At 40.2% G+C, this 18,213-nt stretch overlaps 1 protein-coding gene and 1 long non-coding RNA gene across 3 annotated transcripts in view; both read left to right on the forward strand.

Moving 5' to 3' along the window:
- Positions 1-10,234, forward strand: part of TUSC3 (tumor suppressor candidate 3) — a 171,638-nt gene extending 161,404 nt beyond the window's left edge. For both annotated transcript variants that reach the window (XM_072122124.1, XM_072122132.1), the window contains 2 exons: positions 6,126-6,216; positions 9,805-10,234. In XM_072122124.1, the coding sequence (XP_071978225.1) occupies positions 6,126-6,216; positions 9,805-9,820 (107 nt within the window). In that variant the 3' untranslated portion in view covers positions 9,821-10,234. The remainder of the gene's footprint in view (positions 1-6,125; positions 6,217-9,804) is intronic.
- Positions 10,234-11,337, forward strand: LOC140075804 (uncharacterized). The gene is made up of 2 exons (XR_011849466.1): positions 10,234-10,306; positions 10,341-11,337. It is a non-coding gene; the product is annotated as an uncharacterized lncRNA (long non-coding RNA).
- The last annotated feature ends 6,876 nt before the right edge of the window (positions 11,338-18,213 follow it).

Here is an 18,213-nt window from a genome sequence, read left to right on the forward strand (position 1 = left end):
CTGGACCTGAAGAAGGGGCTAATTCTGCCCCGAAACGCGTTGTCCGTTGTACCATATATATATATTCTTTTACTGATACCAAAAACCATGATGTAATAAATGTTGTTTAACTGAGAATCTTCATCTGTATACAGTATAATTGCCAATTTCCTACAATAGCAAGTTTGTTATTAAGATACTTACCACAAGCAGCGCGACCGATTCACTGGTTAATCCCTAAAAAGACTCTTTCCATATATAACTGGCTTTATTGCCCGTCAACCAGAGGACGCAGCAGCATGTTTGCTAGACATACATGTCCTTACACTGTCTAGACTTTGTTTCATCTCATTTTTTCCCTTACTATAACCTCTTACACAAGGAGCGCGGTGCAACCCCCCAAGAAATACATTTCAATACTGGTTTAATTCATTTTACCAGATCTTTGGGATAGTGACCAAGTAATTTGGCCACCTTCCTAAAAACGACACCTGCGGCACCATGGAATATTATAACGAAAGATGGTTACACAGGGAGTCTCTCATACAGAAACTCTCCCAAACAGAAATCATCTCCAAAGACCACTGTACAAATAATCCAACCTTCAGTGAAACCCAAACCCAGGCAATGACACGCCAATTCCTTTCCCTAGAAAACCTCCTAAAAATCGAAATACGACACACAGTAGATATAGCATTCCTTAATATATATTTGTCAGAAAACATAGCCCCAAGGGGCCTACGAATGCCTTTCCAGTCCTCCTTTCCTGATGACTTGGCCTTTACCAAAGAATGGGAATCCTTTATGGACGACTGTTCCAGAGGCATGCTACTCAGACTCATTGAAAAAAGGTCTAGGGTAATAGAATCCACCACTGTTTCCATAGACAACACACGTCTTGAACTCGAGACATGTTCAACCCATCCTGACTACCAGAGATTGAACCATTCCATTTCACAAAGACTGAGGAACATCGAAACTGACCTCATCTCAAAGAAAGCACACAAGCTTCAAAGGGACAGAGCGGAATATAAGAATAAAACACATAGAGCCTGGCACCCCGATACTGACGAATTAGAAATACTCCCCTCCAAAGCTAAACCTGTCCCCCAAACAAAGAATGTAACTAAACCCCAGACAGTAAAATCGAAAGATCCATCCATACCAGCCCTTCTGGATGTACAAGTCCCACCACCAAAGAGTAGCCGGAACCCTTCACACAACAGAGGTAAAACTTTTCATAACCAAAACCTTAGAAAATCTAGACCTGACCCACCCCCAACCCACCCTCCACCCGCGTACAACAAAACCAAAACTATAGAAACAACCATTTCCTCAAAACCCCCAGATACAAATGGCCTCAGGATCACCTCTCACCCCACACGAAGCCAGGATACTCCTCCCCTAAATACTCCCACTAGTCCTCCCTTTCCACTAACCAACCTAACGGTCCACCCAGAAACTCCTCCTGACATGGAAACCCTCCAAGACACCACTCAAAATTTCCAACAGCAAAGCTTAGAATTTTTCAATCTCAACCTTAATCTCAACCAAGACCTTTCCAGTAGTCTACTCCCCTCTTTTTTAGACCTTCCCCCTGCTCCAAAGGAACCACCTCCGGCCCCAACATCGGACTCCCTCGTCCCCCGACTAGAGAGCCCCAAAGCCACTTATTCAATATTCAGTCAACCACTCACTGCTCTAAAAAGAAAAGAAAGACCAGGGGAAAAAGAGGAGGAAGAAGAAACATCATTAACAAAAAAGAAAACCACTCAATCAGTGATACCAATAAGCCAGTAAAAATCTTTAACCTATCAGACCACCAACTGACGACCGATGAACAAAGCGTATTGAGCAAAGGCCTATCCTTTTGCCCCACAAATAGATCCAAAGAGTTAGATCTCTTTGTTGATCTGAATAACTTCATAAGGAAGGTCACTCTCAAAAGACACTTCACCATGAAAGAAATCAAAAGCCAATTTGATACAGTCCTCTCTACCGAACCCACCCAAGATGCTGAACAAACTATGGGCTTTATCCACACCCAACTCAAGCCGAAATCCAACTTTAACCCAACCCAAAGCCGAGGCCCCTTCATTGACACCTTCTATGCATTAGTCTCCTCTGACCTAAGAACCATAAAAAGACCACACAAACAAATATCTAATTTGAACAGAAAAGAAAGAGAAGCCCTCAAGAATCTCATGAATAATCTGGAAATCATCATAAAACCCGCCGACAAGGGTGGAGGCACAGTTCTACTCAAAAGGGACGACTATATCCAAGAGTCCCTAAAAATCTTATCTGACACTGAATATTACACTCTCCTAAGCGAAGACCCAAAACAGGACCATCTGGCAAGACTCACCGATCTACTCAATGGAGCCCTTCAGTCGGGCATCCTAAACAAAAAGGAACATCATTATTTACTTCCCAAAAACCCGAGGACAGCAGTTTTCTATTATCTGCCAAAGATTCACAAAAACCCTACCCATCCGCCGGGACGTCCAATTATCTCAGGTGTGGACTCCCTAACCTCAAATCTCTCTGAATATGTTGATATTCTACTTCAGGATTATGTCAAACTTCTACCAACTTATCTCAGAGATTCAACTGATCTCATCCTACAACTGAAAGGTTTCAAATGGGAACCATCGTACTATCTGGTAACAATGGACGTGACCTCCTTATACACCAATATCTCCCATTCCCTAGGGTTACAAGCAATCCTACAGGTCCTACAGAGTGACCAGAAAATGCCAACCCAACAGATTGATTTTCTACTACAGAGTATCCACTTCATATTAAACCATAATACCTTTGTGTTCCAGACTTCCATCTACTCCCAAAAAAGAGGTACAGCTATGGGGACGAAGTTCGCCCCCAGTTACGCAAACCTCTTTATGGGGGAATTTGAGAAACACTTCATCATGGGCAATTCAGAATTTAATAAAAAGATCAAGATGTTTAAAAGATACATCGACGATCTCTTCCTAATTTGGGACGGAACGGAACAGGAAGCCCGTGACTTTCTGCGAATTATCAACACCAATACTTGGGGCATTACTCTCACCCTAAATATTTCTCCTGCCCGCATCGAATATTTGGACCTACTAATTACATTGGATCCCACTGAATCATCACTCATAACAGAAACATACTTTAAATCCGTCGACGTCAATAGTTTTTTAGAATACTCCAGCTCCCACCACAAGAAATGGCTTAACAACATCCCATACAGCCAGTTCAAACGTCTACGAAAAAATTGCACTTACAAACCGACCTACAAAGAACAGTCAGGAATCCTCAGACAACGGTTTATACAAAAAGGCTACCCCTCCCAAATCATTAAGGACGCCTATCAGAGGTCCAACCAGCTCACCCAGGAAGATTGCCTACTTCCTTCCATTAAACAATCCAATCCAGAGACAAACCGGAACCTCAACTTTATCACCACTTATTCGTCTGACCACAAAACTATCAGATCAGTTCTGAAAAAACACTGGCCTATACTCCTACAAGACCCCTATCTGGCTAAGACCCTCTCCGAGAACCCTATGCTTACATTCAAACGAGCCCCAACTTTAAAAACACTCTTGGCACCAACCAAGATGCGTTCTACCACCAAAAACGCAACTTATAACTCCCAACAGGACACCCTATTTCCATCACTAAAGGGTAATTTCAGATGTAACGGCCCCAGATGTCTGACTTGCGCAAATATGCAACATAAGACACAGACTTTTACATCAAACACTACATCTGAATCATTTCCGATACAGTCCTTTGTTAATTGCGCCTCAGACTTTGTTGTCTATCTATTAGAATGCCCCTGCTCTCTCCAGTATGTTGGACGCACAATCCAACCCTTCAGAGAGAGAATGAATACCCATCGCAGCAAGACAAAAGCGGGCTATCTACTACATAGCGTCTCCAGGCACTTCAAATTCCACCATAATAGAGACCTCTCTCAAGCTAAGGTCAGCATCATAGAGCAAATCCCGAAACACCACCCAAACAGATTGAATCAGCTTACCATAAGAGAAAACTTTTGGATATTCAAATTGAATACCATGAGTCCATTTGGTTTAAATGAACTGTTAGAAAAAATCTGACTGCATTTAGAAGAAATCTGACTACATCTATAAAGATACTTATAAAGATTATACATACTTAAAACATAACCTACAGACCTTTCCTAAATGTGAGCCTTCTCAGTACAACCGGCACCTTATTCGATGTCACTCCATACTGGTTCTGTCCCATTTAAGTCTAATCCTACACACTTAAGCCCTTTTTTTCCTCTATTTTTCTTTTATAAAGCAAAGATTCATAATTTACCCTCTCCCATCCCCTTACCAGCCCCCTCCGATACAACAATCTGCTATCCGCACCGGAGTCCCGTTCATCCCCGCAAGCACACCAGACTACAAAATCTCCCATGCACTACGCATGCGCGCCTTCCCCCAATACTATTTAAACCTCCGTCCGGCCACCGGCAAGCATCAATCTGTCAGCTGCTGCCAGCCGGATCGGACGGAATACCAAGTAAGTCTCTCTCTCTCCCTTTCCTTACGCTCCCCATCAAGACAGCGTTTCCCTCAGTATAATTTACTATGTCTTTCCGCTCATCAGATACCTCATACCACCGGTAATTTCTCACCCAGCATTCCTTCCCCAGTCTCCAGTGCAGAGGTCAGTCAATACACATTACTCAAAGTTTTTTTCCCCTATCATCAAGTGTCTTTCATGACACGTTTCTTTCCCCTCTCCCATTAGCAATTAGCTTACAGTCCTAGCGCAGACTTTCAAGTAAGAGAGGTTAGTAATTTTTAAACATCATTTTATTTATTTATTTATTTGCCTACACTTAGTTCTACTATACATCAATTTAAGATACTATTAAATGAATTTTTAATATATGTCACCACAATTCCCAATATTGTCATCACAATTTCTAATATATGTTATCACAATTATGAATATATGTCATATATGTTTAATAGTTGTGTATTTATTTATATATTTATATATCTCTACACCATTTATGAATTTATATATTTATATATTTTTATGAATTTATATGTTTTAAAACACAAATGTACTTTTATCTATTCTTATCCATTGTTGTTTCTAAAAAATGGTTTTATATAAGCATGATGATTACTTTTATTCATGACATGTACATTACGTATATTTCTTATTACTGTGAGAATCTACTCTTTATAATGACTTGTAGCTGCGGCTCCAGGTACTACTCATCATTTCTACATATTACAGAATCTTCTGGACCTGAAGAAGGGGCTAATTCTGCCCCGAAACGCGTTGTCCGTTGTACCATATATATATATTCTTTTACTGATACCAAAAACCATGATGTAATAAATGTTGTTTAACTGAGAATCTTCATCTGTATACAGTATAATTGCCAATTTCCTACAATAGCAAGTTTGTTATTAAGATACTTACCACAAGCAGCGCGACCGATTCACTGGTTAATCCCTAAAAAGACTCTTTCCATATATAACTGGCTTTATTGCCCGTCAACCAGAGGACGCAGCAGCATGTTTGCTAGACATACATGTCCTTACACTGTCTAGACTTTGTTTCATCTCATTTTTTCCCTTACTATAACCTCTTACACAAGGAGCGCGGTGCAACCCCCCAAGAAATACAGCTCAATGTGATGATATAGTTGTGAAAAATTAAGGTTTATAATGATACAGGCAGTCCCCGGGTTACGTACAAGATAGGGTCCGGAGGTTTGTTCTTAAGTTGAATTTGTATGCAAGTCGAAACTGTATATTTTATCATTGTAGATCCAGACAAAAAAAAATTTGGCCCCAGTGACAATTGCAGTTTAAACATTTTTTGCTGTAATGGGACCAAGGATTATCAATAAAGCTTCATTACAGACACTGCACAGCTGATTATTGCAGCCTGGGACTATAGTAAAGCATTCCGAAAGCTTCACCAGAGGTCACAGGGGTCTGTCTGTAACTATGGGTTGTCTGTAAGTCGGGTGTCCTTAAGTAGGGGACCGCCTGTATTTGAGTTATGTAAGGATGGAAACATCTGTATATATCTGTGTGTATTAATGTAACATTATGAAAATTATAGTGGTTTACTCTTTTTTCCCTCTTTAGTTATATGTCTAGTGGGCCTAGGTCTTGTGGTCTTCTTCTTCAGTTTCCTCCTGTCTATTTTCCGCTCCAAGTACCATGGCTATCCGTACAGGTATGTTCTGGTATCCACTATATTTCTTATACTATAGCATGCACAGACTAGCGAGCAGCTAATAGGCTACATACATATCATATCACACAGATAAATATTTGTCAAATCAGCAAATTTTCATCTATTGTCTATGAGACCTGCCCAATAAAATAGGTGATACATTTATTTTAAAGGGAATCCATCACCACTTTTTAGGTACTTTTTCTCAGATACTCTGCCAAAGCACTTCGGCCCAATATGCATATTTGTAAAGTTTAAGTTTTTCAGTGGAAGGAACGGCAAAGGTGTCGGTGACATGAGTGCGCCTAGGTAGGTAAATTATTGTGATGGATTCCCTTTAAGTAAATGGACCTTGTACTGGTAGTAATAATGGTATTTATGTACATGCCATGATTGGACCAATTGTAGTACATCTGCTGGTTGAAAATGACCTGTAATAGATGAAAGGGGTCCCACAAACACAACCTGGCAGATCAGTTGATTATTATATACAGATAGAAGATTAAATTAGAAGAAAAATTTGTGAAAAATAAATAACTTTTTACTTTTTTGCACATTTGATTCATTGTCCATTTGCTGATATACAGGCGTTCCCCTACTTAAGGACACCCAACTTACAGACAACCCATAATTACAGACAGACCCCTCTGACCTCTGGTGAAGCTCTCTGAATGCTTTACTATAGTCCCAGATTGCAATAATCAGCTGTAAGGAGTCTGTAATGAAGCTTTATTGATAATCCTTGGTCCCATTACAGCAAAAAATGTTTAAACTCCAATTTTCACTGGGGCCAAACATTTTTTTGTCTGAATCTACAATTATAAAATATACAGTTTTGACTTACATACAAATTCAACTTAAGAACAAACCTCCGGACCCTATCTTGTACGTAACCCGGGGACCTGCCTGTACTCTCATCTAATATTATATTATATTAATATTCCAATTACTAACGGGGGCTAGCCAATACACACGTCACCTGTAATATGGTGCGCACACCACCGCCATCACATGAGCAGGAACACATGTTCTTCTTCTTAGATGAACTGTGTGCATCCAGTTGCAAAGCATGAAACAGAGAATTTCTAAAACTGTGAAAAATGTAAGTGCAGGAGCGACTAGAAGACTAGAGCTTGTAATTTACCTTTACACGTGTACACAAGTGCCATGCATAATTACACTTCATATTCAGGTTTAAAAAGCCTATGGATAATTATTCTGATGGTTTTACATGTAATTTAGAGATGTGGAAATTGGTTCTTTGATGTTATGTTATCTTCAATTACTTTGAATATTCCTGACGCCTCTGAGGCTTATTCACAAAGGCAGCAATGTCATACCGATCTCAGGGAAATAAATCTGCTCCAGGTTTGTTCTGCAAAATATACACACACATACAGTAACAAAGGAAAGAGTTCTTATACGTTGGTGTTATTTATCCCCAGACTTCCAAACATCCGGGATTAGTCATTTTAAAGTACAAATGTAAAGTATAAAAACTCTTACCTAACTCTTAGCAAAAATAAGCATTTCTCCAATTTACTATAATTGGCTATCTGCAGGTTTTATTTGCAGAGGTTTTACTTGCCCCTCAGGCTATTCTCCATTTGCCACGCTTTCCAGTTGCCATGGGAAACCATATAGTACAGCTAGAGACCACAGGAGGCTTGTTAAGATGGTCTGTAGGGCCTCTAGCGATGTCACAAACATGTGACCCATCACATGCTTAAGGCCGGCCAATTACAAACAAGTCGTCCTAAATCATTTGAAAATAGTTAGGTTGATGCAAAGGACCTGTAGTGATGTCATAAGCATGTGACTCATCACATGCTACAGATAGGCCAATAACAAACATGCTGTCCTGTTCTGGCTTCAGTGGGGTGAACTGATGTCACAACCAGGAAGTGCCAACCCACATCAGAATAAGCTGAATCCGAATCTAATATTATATATACCAGATATATCTCAGGGTAGGAAGAAGCCAGCAGTATGATACAGGTATCGTGGGCTCTCTACAGCTATGATAACACTATTTTTTGTCAGTAACTTTACAGTTACGCTTCAAGGAATTGTTTCAGCTCACAGATCATGTAGAAACCTAAGATATGGCTTTGTATGTCTGGAGCACCCTCCTTTTTTTACTTTGCGACTCAGAATCTTATTGATATCCTTTGTTTGTGGCCAATTTATTTAAACCATAAGAGCAACGAATTGGTCTAATAGCAATGGTTGAGTGCAGCATCATGTCACTTTTTGGAATTAAACAAATAGAACATATTTAAATACATGTCCCTTTTCCTGCAGTCTACTGTGGGAATTTATCATAAAAAAGTCACAATTCCTGATGCACGGTCATTAGGAGGAGCTGTACAGGAGCAGAAAGGTGGGGGCCGGGAGATGAGGATTGAGCAGCACAGATAAGTCACATGTTGTTTTTGAAACGCATCCAAACCAAACCCTAACCCCTGGGACTACACAGAGGATTCTGTCAGGGTATAGGGTCTGATGTTTTAGAAGTCTTTTAATAATAATCCAGGATTCTACTGTGCTTAATGGAGATCCGCAAGTCCATAGAAGTCAATGGAGCATAGGATGGATCTCCTGTGGAATGAGGGGATACATATTTTTAATGACACAACCCTTTTAACACTGATTTACTTAAATGTTTATTTGTCTGATTAATTGTACTTTATTCCAAGCTGATATTTAGAATATCATTCATATTTTGTAATGCTGTATTAGCCAGGAAGATTTGCTTGAAGGCAAAGTTTGTGTGTGATGCTATAAGAGGGCATACGGTCTGTTTGAAATAAAAGAGGTCATGAAAGTATGCTTTAGGCTGAAAACTATCCAGATTTTCTCTGTATATCATCAGGACCAGCACATAAAATAACCCTAAGTTACCTGGAAAAGCCCCGAATAATTTGTAGTACTATACACAGCGGTTGTAAGGGATGAGCAGTCCAGCATCTGATAAAGAGAGTTGCTGAGCTCTCCATTCACTTTATGTCATCGGGTGCTGGATTTTACATTGTAAAGGCCATCTTCACACAAGGTGGATTTGCTATGTGAGAATTCAATTTGGTAAATTTGCATTATTATACAGTAATAGTGTATGGGGTTGATAACAATCAGATACACACAGCAGATTTATGATCCACAGCAATTAAAGGAAATTATTATGAGGAAATACAAAGTTTCACCTCCACCCATCCCCCCTCCCTGCCAAGGCAAAATAGCATCATTAGAGATGAACGGACCCCCACGTTTGTGTTTGGGTTTCTGGTTCAGCCACGCAACCCAATATATTGGCGGCCGAATAGCCAGTCTGGCAAATTGGTTCTCCTAGCAACTAGCTAAGGCTATGATTTGCCAGGGGGACACCCAAACTGCTCATTTTAATCATCATACCTGCCAAGACCCCTCTGAAATTTCCTAAATGCTCATTTGTAAATGATTGTATTGTATATATGTACAGATTAATGAATAGCTCAAAGTCTTATTATATAGTAGTGTAATTAGTATGATATAATTAATAACAATAATACCAGTGCATTCACGCATTATATACTCTGTTTTTCTTTTCAGTTTTTTAATTAAGTGAAATATACGGGTATTCCCAAGATGTCACTGTTAATGCTGAAGACAAAGTATTCCTGCTGGAGCACATGGCGTCTCGATCCATTATTTCCCTTGGCTTGCCATTTGTTTATTTTATGTTTTAGTGTCGTGGTGTATTCATTTCTGAGTGAATTTTTATTAATGAAAATGTAATTAGACTTTTACTTTTAAATCTGCATTTCCAGAGCTAAAATCTCCACATTAAATGTAGTAAGTTTACTTCTGTTTTCTCCTCTAGACGGCCTATATAATGCAATCATCTAGTCAGTGTGAACTATCACCAAACATATAAATGGCTGTCAATGCTTCCCTGCCTGGATTTCTATCCTTGTGATATTCACTCTACGATGCTAGCTTAATAAAGAACATCACCTATAGTCTTGAGACCACTGATATAAAGAGGCATGTACCCAAAATTTAGCAAGAGCTAAATACCTTCCACATGATGTTTCTTTCATGGCTCAGCACGGTGGCATCAACCAGAAAATCAACTTTGAAGTGAGATGTAATTTGGATGTGTAAAGTTACAGTTAGAGAATTTAGTACTAAAGTCAAGCTCTCCATTCTGCAGAATGAGAATTGGTGACATAAGTGAAGCTTAGTTTAATTTTTCAGCCAATTTCTTAAAACTAATTTTGCTGGACAGTCCCCCTAAAGATGGTTAAGGAGAACCATCATAATGTATGAAGTACAGGCAGTCCCCGACTGACAGGTAGATGACTCCTAGTTACAGAAGGTAATTTACTGTACTTTAGCCCCTGGCTGCTATGATAAACTGTGGAGTTATCAGAGATGCCTGCAATGAATCCTTGTCCCAACTCAACCCAAAATTTTGAAAATACAGCTGCAACATGTCCAGAAGTCGTCTTCTGCTTAATTTCTCCTCCCCTCATTTCCCTTCCTCCTCCCTCAGCCTCTCCCCTGCTCCCTCCCCCGCTTACATCAGCTCACTGCTACAAGCAATTCTCATTTCAACTGCCCCTGTATAAATCTTTTAACTACTTCTCAAAAAGTGATTACATTTGTCCTCTTTTTCTCTAAAACCCACTATAGGAGCTATAATGCAGGTCTTGGACACAATTAGTAATACAAGATTCATAGTCCATTAAATGTGCATGCTAGATAAATATGACAATAAATGTACTTTTCCATTAAACAGTAATTTAACTGGAACTATTATCTATTGGCTAGAATTGCTTTTATGTTAATGGTTTACAGCAACGTCTGAGCATTTCCATACACATTGTATATCACAAGTCAGTGAAAGTTTTTTTCATTAATATGTGACCTGCATTTCCAAAATATTAGTAGGAAGTTATTTCTCTGTGTTGGGCATCTGTTACATTAGGAATGACAATGTATTGTATAAGTTATCAGGATGAAAGGTCTCATGTTTATGAATGCAGGTTTATGAATGGTTTCATTGTATAACATTATTTATTACGCTTGTAATTGTTTTGTTATGTCACATTATGTTTCTTTATTAAAATACTAAGTGCATTTGTGTTTGGAATTTTATTATGTTTTTCTACAAATGTTTAGGAAACTTAGAATCTATAATTGAAGGTTTATAACTGCTGACCATATTATCTGCCAGCTGTTATTGGTACTTTCCACTCCAGTCAGATGATGGAATCAGGATGCATTTATGCGCTTGTGTGACTTGCCTGGCACATTGATGAAAGCCAATTGCAGGATATTTCAACAGCAAGGACCTGCATATCATCTTAATCCTTAAACGACCTGTGACATAATAGCAGACGTAATAGGTTCGCCTGCGGGTGCATGCAGAGGACTCAAGGGCTGAGCCCTTTCCATAGCCAGAAAGTCTTTGTGCATACCGCAGCAAAGGCTTACCGGCAACACCCGCGATCGGTTCTAGCATCGATCACGGTTGTGAAACCGCACATCGCAGCCGGCAAATCTGCCGGAGACTTCAATAAGATGGCGGCGCATGGGCTACACCATCTTGTTGGAGATCGTCGCTCCCCGTGACATCATCGGGTATCGGCGATCAGTTGCCATGACAGCTTTCCGAAGACTCGAGGCTGTCTCGTTTAAATTCATTGATTACAATGTGTGATTCCCACATTGTAATGAATGAGGAGGAAAATCCCCATATACTGCCATACAGTGGTATGGCAGTATGTGGTAGGATCAGACAATCTAGGGTGAAAGTAACATAGGGGGTCTGAAAAACAAAAAATTCAAATCACCCCCTTTCCTTAAAACTGATATAAATAAACAGTAAAATAAAAATCATAAACACATTAGGTATTGCCACGTCCCAAAAAGTCCGATCTATCAAAATATAAAAATGGTTTTTCACTGCGTTTAACCCCGAAACTGAAAATAGCGACCAAATTTGAAAATGGCACTTTTTTGCCATAAAAAAAATTCAATAAAAAGTGAGAGGGTTGCACAGTCCTAAAAATGGTAGCATTGAAAACTTCATCGAAAGTCGCAAAAAATTACCTCGCCCACAGCTCTGTACACCAAAGTATAAAAAGGTTATTAGCGCCAGAAATGACAAAATCTAAAAACAAAATTTTCTACAGGAGGTTTTAATTTTTGCTAATTTATGAAAACATTATAAAACCTATATACATTTGGTATCCCCCGGATCGCACAAACCCAAAGAATAAAGTAGACATGTCATTTGGGGCGCACAGTGAAAACCGTAAAATCCAAGCCCTCAAGAAATCTGTGCAGATTCGTTTATTCACCAGTTTCGATGCATTTGGAATTTTTTTCCCGCTTTCCAGTACATTGAATGGAATATTCAATACCATCACTATGAAGTGCATTTTGTGCAATTTGTTATGCAGAAAACAAGCTGTCACAGAGCTCTTTACGTATAAAATAAAAAGTTACACTTTAAAGGGTTAAAAGTGCAAGGATATTGTCTTACCAGTCAGTTTTCACCATTAACATTTGGGGTCAAGTACTAGAAGGAGTCGTCATGGAAACACAGCAGAAAACTAAAAGTAATAGAAGGCAGGAACAAAACACAACAATGAATCAGGGCTCCCACGCAGGACTCTAAGACTTCATTCCATGGAAGAAGACGTATTTTATCGCTAGGCTTCTGCTGGAATTGGCCGGCGACACTGGCTCCTTAAATCTCACGGATACAACACGACAGATCTCTAAAAGAGTGGACAGCGGACCGAGGTAAGTGACCTGGCAGCCTCAACCACGGAGAGGGGTCACGAACCACAGGGTCACATGTTGACATTTGAATTAGATTGCTACAGTCTCAAGGGAACTTCATCTATAGCCACTAGCGTATATGGGAACACTTAAAGCGTAACCGTCATTTCACATGATTTTGATATCGTGGGGCGGGGGGGGGAGTTGTGAACATTCTTCTAAAATTTCATTAAGAAATTCTCCTTAGCTTGTAAAAAAACAGACTGCAATGTGCCCCTCACTTACTTCTATGTTTCTATGAAAAATCTACAGGAATGAAGACGCGACTTTCTCTACTCTCTTCTCATGTTGCTTACACAGCTGTGAGCGTTAACCCTTCCTGCTCCCTCTGTGGCTGCAGTATGCTTTGAACACTATATTCAAGCATCAAGCTGAAAGTGAGGGGTTAATCGTCATTGCCAGAGCTGTTTAAACACACACACATGGAGATTAGATATAAGCTCATGCAGTCTACATAGACACACTTTGGGGCTCATTTACTAAGGGTCCGCACTTTCTTACTGAACGCCGCTGGCTTGCATGCGACCGAAATCGGGCGGCGCGCCGTCAGGCAACCCAACGGATTCGGACTAACCGCGGAATTTAAAAAAGGATTTGTGTCGCAAGATCAAGCACTCACATGCACCAGGAAGAAGAAGGTGATCTCCAGACGGACTTCGGCGCAGCAGCGACACATGCAGGAACTCGGACGCACGATGTTAGTGGATCGTGCCGGACCCGAATCCTTGTCGGACAACGCACCACGGGATCGAAACTCGACCGGGTAAGTAAATGTGCCCCACTGTACAGGCTAGAATTCACATCTCTATGGGAGAGAGTAACTTGATTTTTTGTTACCAACTAAGCAGAATTTGTTAATGAAGTATATTTCACCACATCCCTCCACACGCAATATTAACACTGATCTCAACTGCTGGTTACGCTATAAGTGTGTTTAGGGTATCATTTTCGTAATCTCTCATTGTATTCCTTACATTTATAACAGGTCAATCATTTTCCTAGTCCTTTTTAAAAAGCCACCTCTGCTAGTACAAGCAGAAGTATGCCTGTTTAGGTTAGTTTTATTCTTTATTTTATACAAATGAAATGGCATAAAGGACTAATAAACATCACAAAAGATCATAATTCAAGCAATATATACATAGTTCAACATATACCCTTTGTGTATTCAATTCCTTATTCCTTACACCACAAATCTGTGCATAGACTTTTCCCCACAAAGACACTCCCCCTTTTTAAAGGTCACGCCTCTTTTCTCATACTATTTGCTAAAGTGTCTAAAAACTGATTTGGTGTATCCAACTACCCTAGATGTTATTAAACCCAACTAGGCATCCCATTGCAATATAAAAACTTATAAACCCCTATATGGCAAGCATAAGTCGAGTAAACGTACACCGATAACCGTCGTGGATAATGTTCCCATTAATTAAATCAAAATGTTTTTAGATGGCCAGACTAATAAACCTAGCTCAGTTCTACCCAATACCTATGGTACTCAGTATATAACCTATCCTTACATAAAAAAAAACTATATAAAATATAACAATGATTCAATAAAAATATGGAGCACCTTATTGCATCATTATTTAATGATGGGGAGGGCAGCCAACATTTTTCAACAAACTCACATGGGCCAGTCAGAGATAGTTACAGGGCCGAATATGGCTTGTGAGCCGTGCAATGCCCAGGACTGATCTAGAAGACCATGTCTACTCCTTTTTAAGAGAGGCATTTTTGACAGAAACAGGGATGGCAAATTACAAGAGTGTGCCAATAATTTCTTATTTGTATCCTACTGGCATCACCCTCTGCACAGTTATCTTAAGGGCATACAGAGCTACACATACTGAGACAATCCCGTTTAAATGACATCTACCACCAGTTTTACTGGTTGTAGACTGTCGTACTTGTTACCTTAGGGAGGTCCTGGCACTTGTTTTCATATTATTTAGAAGCTCTGTGATCTTAAAAAATAAGTTTATAAAAATAGGTAAATCAGCCAGAGGTGCTCCACCCTACGTCACCAGAGCGTCATGTGCTTCGGGCCATTCATAAATTATGCATGCCCCCGTTATCAATATTTATCCCAAGTGCCACCCGCAAAAGCCACAGCATTCTGGTGACTAGCCAGGTTTCCTTGTGCTGCTGCACTGGTCTCCAGCCAGCAGCATAATGAAGTGTTACGGCGCATGCGCAAGACTTGCAGACAGCTGGGTGACGTCACCTGCAGTCTGCAGCTCTTGCGGGTGGCACTAGGGATGAGTATAGATAATAGTTTAGATATAGTTTATGACCTACATCACTGATTTACATACTTTTAGAAACTTATTTTCTCAGGATCACGGATCTTGTAAAGAAAATGAAAACAAGTGCCAGGACCAGGTAACAAGCATGACACTGCGAGCAATCTACCTCCTGTAAATCTGGTGGTAGATGTCCTTTAAGTTTTCCCTAGCAGTACTGTAGGTCAAATATGAAAAAAAACATTGCAGTAGGTTCTTTTCCTAAGTCCAAGTGCTGCTGGATTCTGCATGAAAATGACGTCATAAATATGGAACAATCACCTTTCTCTTCAATGTCTTTGCAGCACATATAAAAGATTATAAATGTGATAGCTGTATAAAGCTAAATATTATTCACAATGATGACAGAGCAGCAATTTTATGCCTCCGCTTACAAATGTCTCCTTATTCCATGTCAGATTTAGAATCCTCTGCATTTCATTTCAGACTTCATAACAATGTGTTATTTCATTCAGATGCTATCAGAAAAGCTGACACCATTTTCTCCTCATTTTTTAATACATCTTTTGCTCAATCGATAGTTAAATGGCTGAACTTGACAGTTGATAAAATTGCCTGGAAAATAAAAATCTTTGCAAAATATATGATTGACACGAAAGGTGAGTAAGAAACTTCAGCATTGCAGATGAGACCCATGTGTTTTATGTTGGGATGTAAAGAAGTACAATATGAAACATTCTGCAGTTTTTGCTTAGAAAAAGTTCAATGTTTTTGGATGCATCAATAAACTTGTCAACAACACAGAAGCCAATTCCAGCAAAGAACAGAAAAAATAAGATATTTACTTACCATTCTTGTGTGGACCGGGCTGATGGCGCCAGCAACAGTACAAGGTAAACATGGCCAGATGGTGTCTACTGGGCTTGGTGGACCTGAAACACTAGGCCATGGGCCAGTTTTCTCCAGTGTGTAGGGTGGTGCTGGGAAGTCACAGTCAAACTACTTCTGCTTACCTAATACAACATTAGATTTAATGTTGTACCAGGCATGCGGCACTCGACCGATGGGTCTGCCTCTGTAAACAAACAGGGACGGGGCGGGACTACAGGAAGGGGGTAAGCATTACTTGTTTTTTGTTTATACAGCCCCCCCAGCCCTGATTTATTTTTTTTGCAAAGCCCAGACAACCCATTTAAGTGAAGAGACTACAAGTAAATAGGAAGGTTGTACTATTACCTATCTGAAATCATCTGAAGTTGCTGTAATATGGATGTATCCACAATCTGGAGAGCCTATATTCATGCATTTTCATTTTGTGCCTGAGATTATGACATTGAGAGAACAAAGAAAGACAATCCATTTCCAGAAAGATACATAAAAATCTCATAACCCTTTTTAATGCAAGTCATCAAGGCTCTTTAGGGCTCATTTATCATTAGTCAGGACATCTGTGTGGGTCTTTTCTTGTTTTTTCTAGATTTTGGAATTGTTTGAGTTTTCTCAGAAGTTGATATATAAGGTAGCTGAGTCGGTGGAGTTTTTGCGATTTTTAAAGTACATCTACCCTCAGTTTGACAGACGGTAGATGTCCAGCATTACATGCCCGTTTCTAACTGTTTGCAGTGCATAAGGAAAGGGTACGTTTGCAGAGAAATTGACTTTTAGTCTCAGGTGAAGTAAGCCCGAGTGCCTCTCAGCATTGCTGCGTTTTTAATTTATTCCAACCCCAGTGTAATCGTACCTCCTGTTCCCAGCTGGAAGCAGGAGTTACAGTCACAGCAGGAAGGCGGAATACATTAAAACCAGGCGATGCCGATTGGCGCTCAGATGGTGTAAGCCTTAGTGCGGGGGGCGTAACTCGAGAGGGTGCAGAGGGTGCGGTCGTTACCGTGCTCAGGGTACTGAGCATGGTACCGAGGCTAAGGGGCCCATAAGGGGTCACTTTCCCATATGAGAAGAACAGTACTATAAACCATACATTATAGTCAGGGGCCTGGCACAGACTTTGCATTGGGGCCCAGCAGCTTTAAGTTACACCACTACCTAAGCGCCTATGGCTCACTGACATATTATTTAAAGGTTATTTTATCTGCAAATGTGTCCTTTCTTTATGCACTGAAAACAGTTCTGCTTAGAGCAAATAGAAACGGGCATGTAATGGTCGCACAAAAGTAGAACAAAAGTCTCAAGCTCTGCTGCAAAACTGGAGTCCAAGCACGGGGTGCACTTACGCCTGGGAACCACGCAAATTGGCCCTTGAGCTCTGGCCATTTACGCAAAATGGCGTTTTTATGCTACTCCCCTAGCACAGAGAACACCCATTCAACCCAATTCTCGTGACAGGGAAACCAAATGCATCCGAATCCCAAACGCTACAAACAACCCATGCAAAGCCCAGGGGGTGCACAACCACACTATGTAACACCCTTCAACTTACGTGCCTGTGGAAAGCTACTGCACAAAGCCACTCTGCACTCCGATACAGTCTCACTTTTCACAGCTGCCACCACATGTTTTTTTTTTCTGTCATGATGGCATGCAGATGATCTTGCCTATTTGTTGCAATAAAACAAAGCGTGAAAAAATTTTAAAGGGTTTAAATACTTTCCATTCCCACTCCAGATGTAAAAGTATGCCATTGACACACTATTACTTATATTTAGCAATGACAGGGCCTGGAGTCTTATAAAGACTCAAGGCTGTCATGGCAACTGATTGCTACTCCTTACTGTCAAGGGGAGCAACCTTTCTGACTGCTGCCGCTGGGTTTTAACTGCTAGCACCATGGGTGTTACCGGTGGGTGTTTGCTGCAATATGCAGTAAACATCAGGTCTGTATGAAGAGGGCTCAGCTCTTGAGCCCTCTTCATACATCCTTAACGTCATATAGTGCTAAGGAGTTTACACTCTGATAAAT

This window comes from Engystomops pustulosus, chromosome 1, assembly GCF_040894005.1.
Source record: "Engystomops pustulosus chromosome 1, aEngPut4.maternal, whole genome shotgun sequence".
NCBI classification, from domain to species: Eukaryota; Metazoa; Chordata; class Amphibia; order Anura; family Leptodactylidae; genus Engystomops; species Engystomops pustulosus.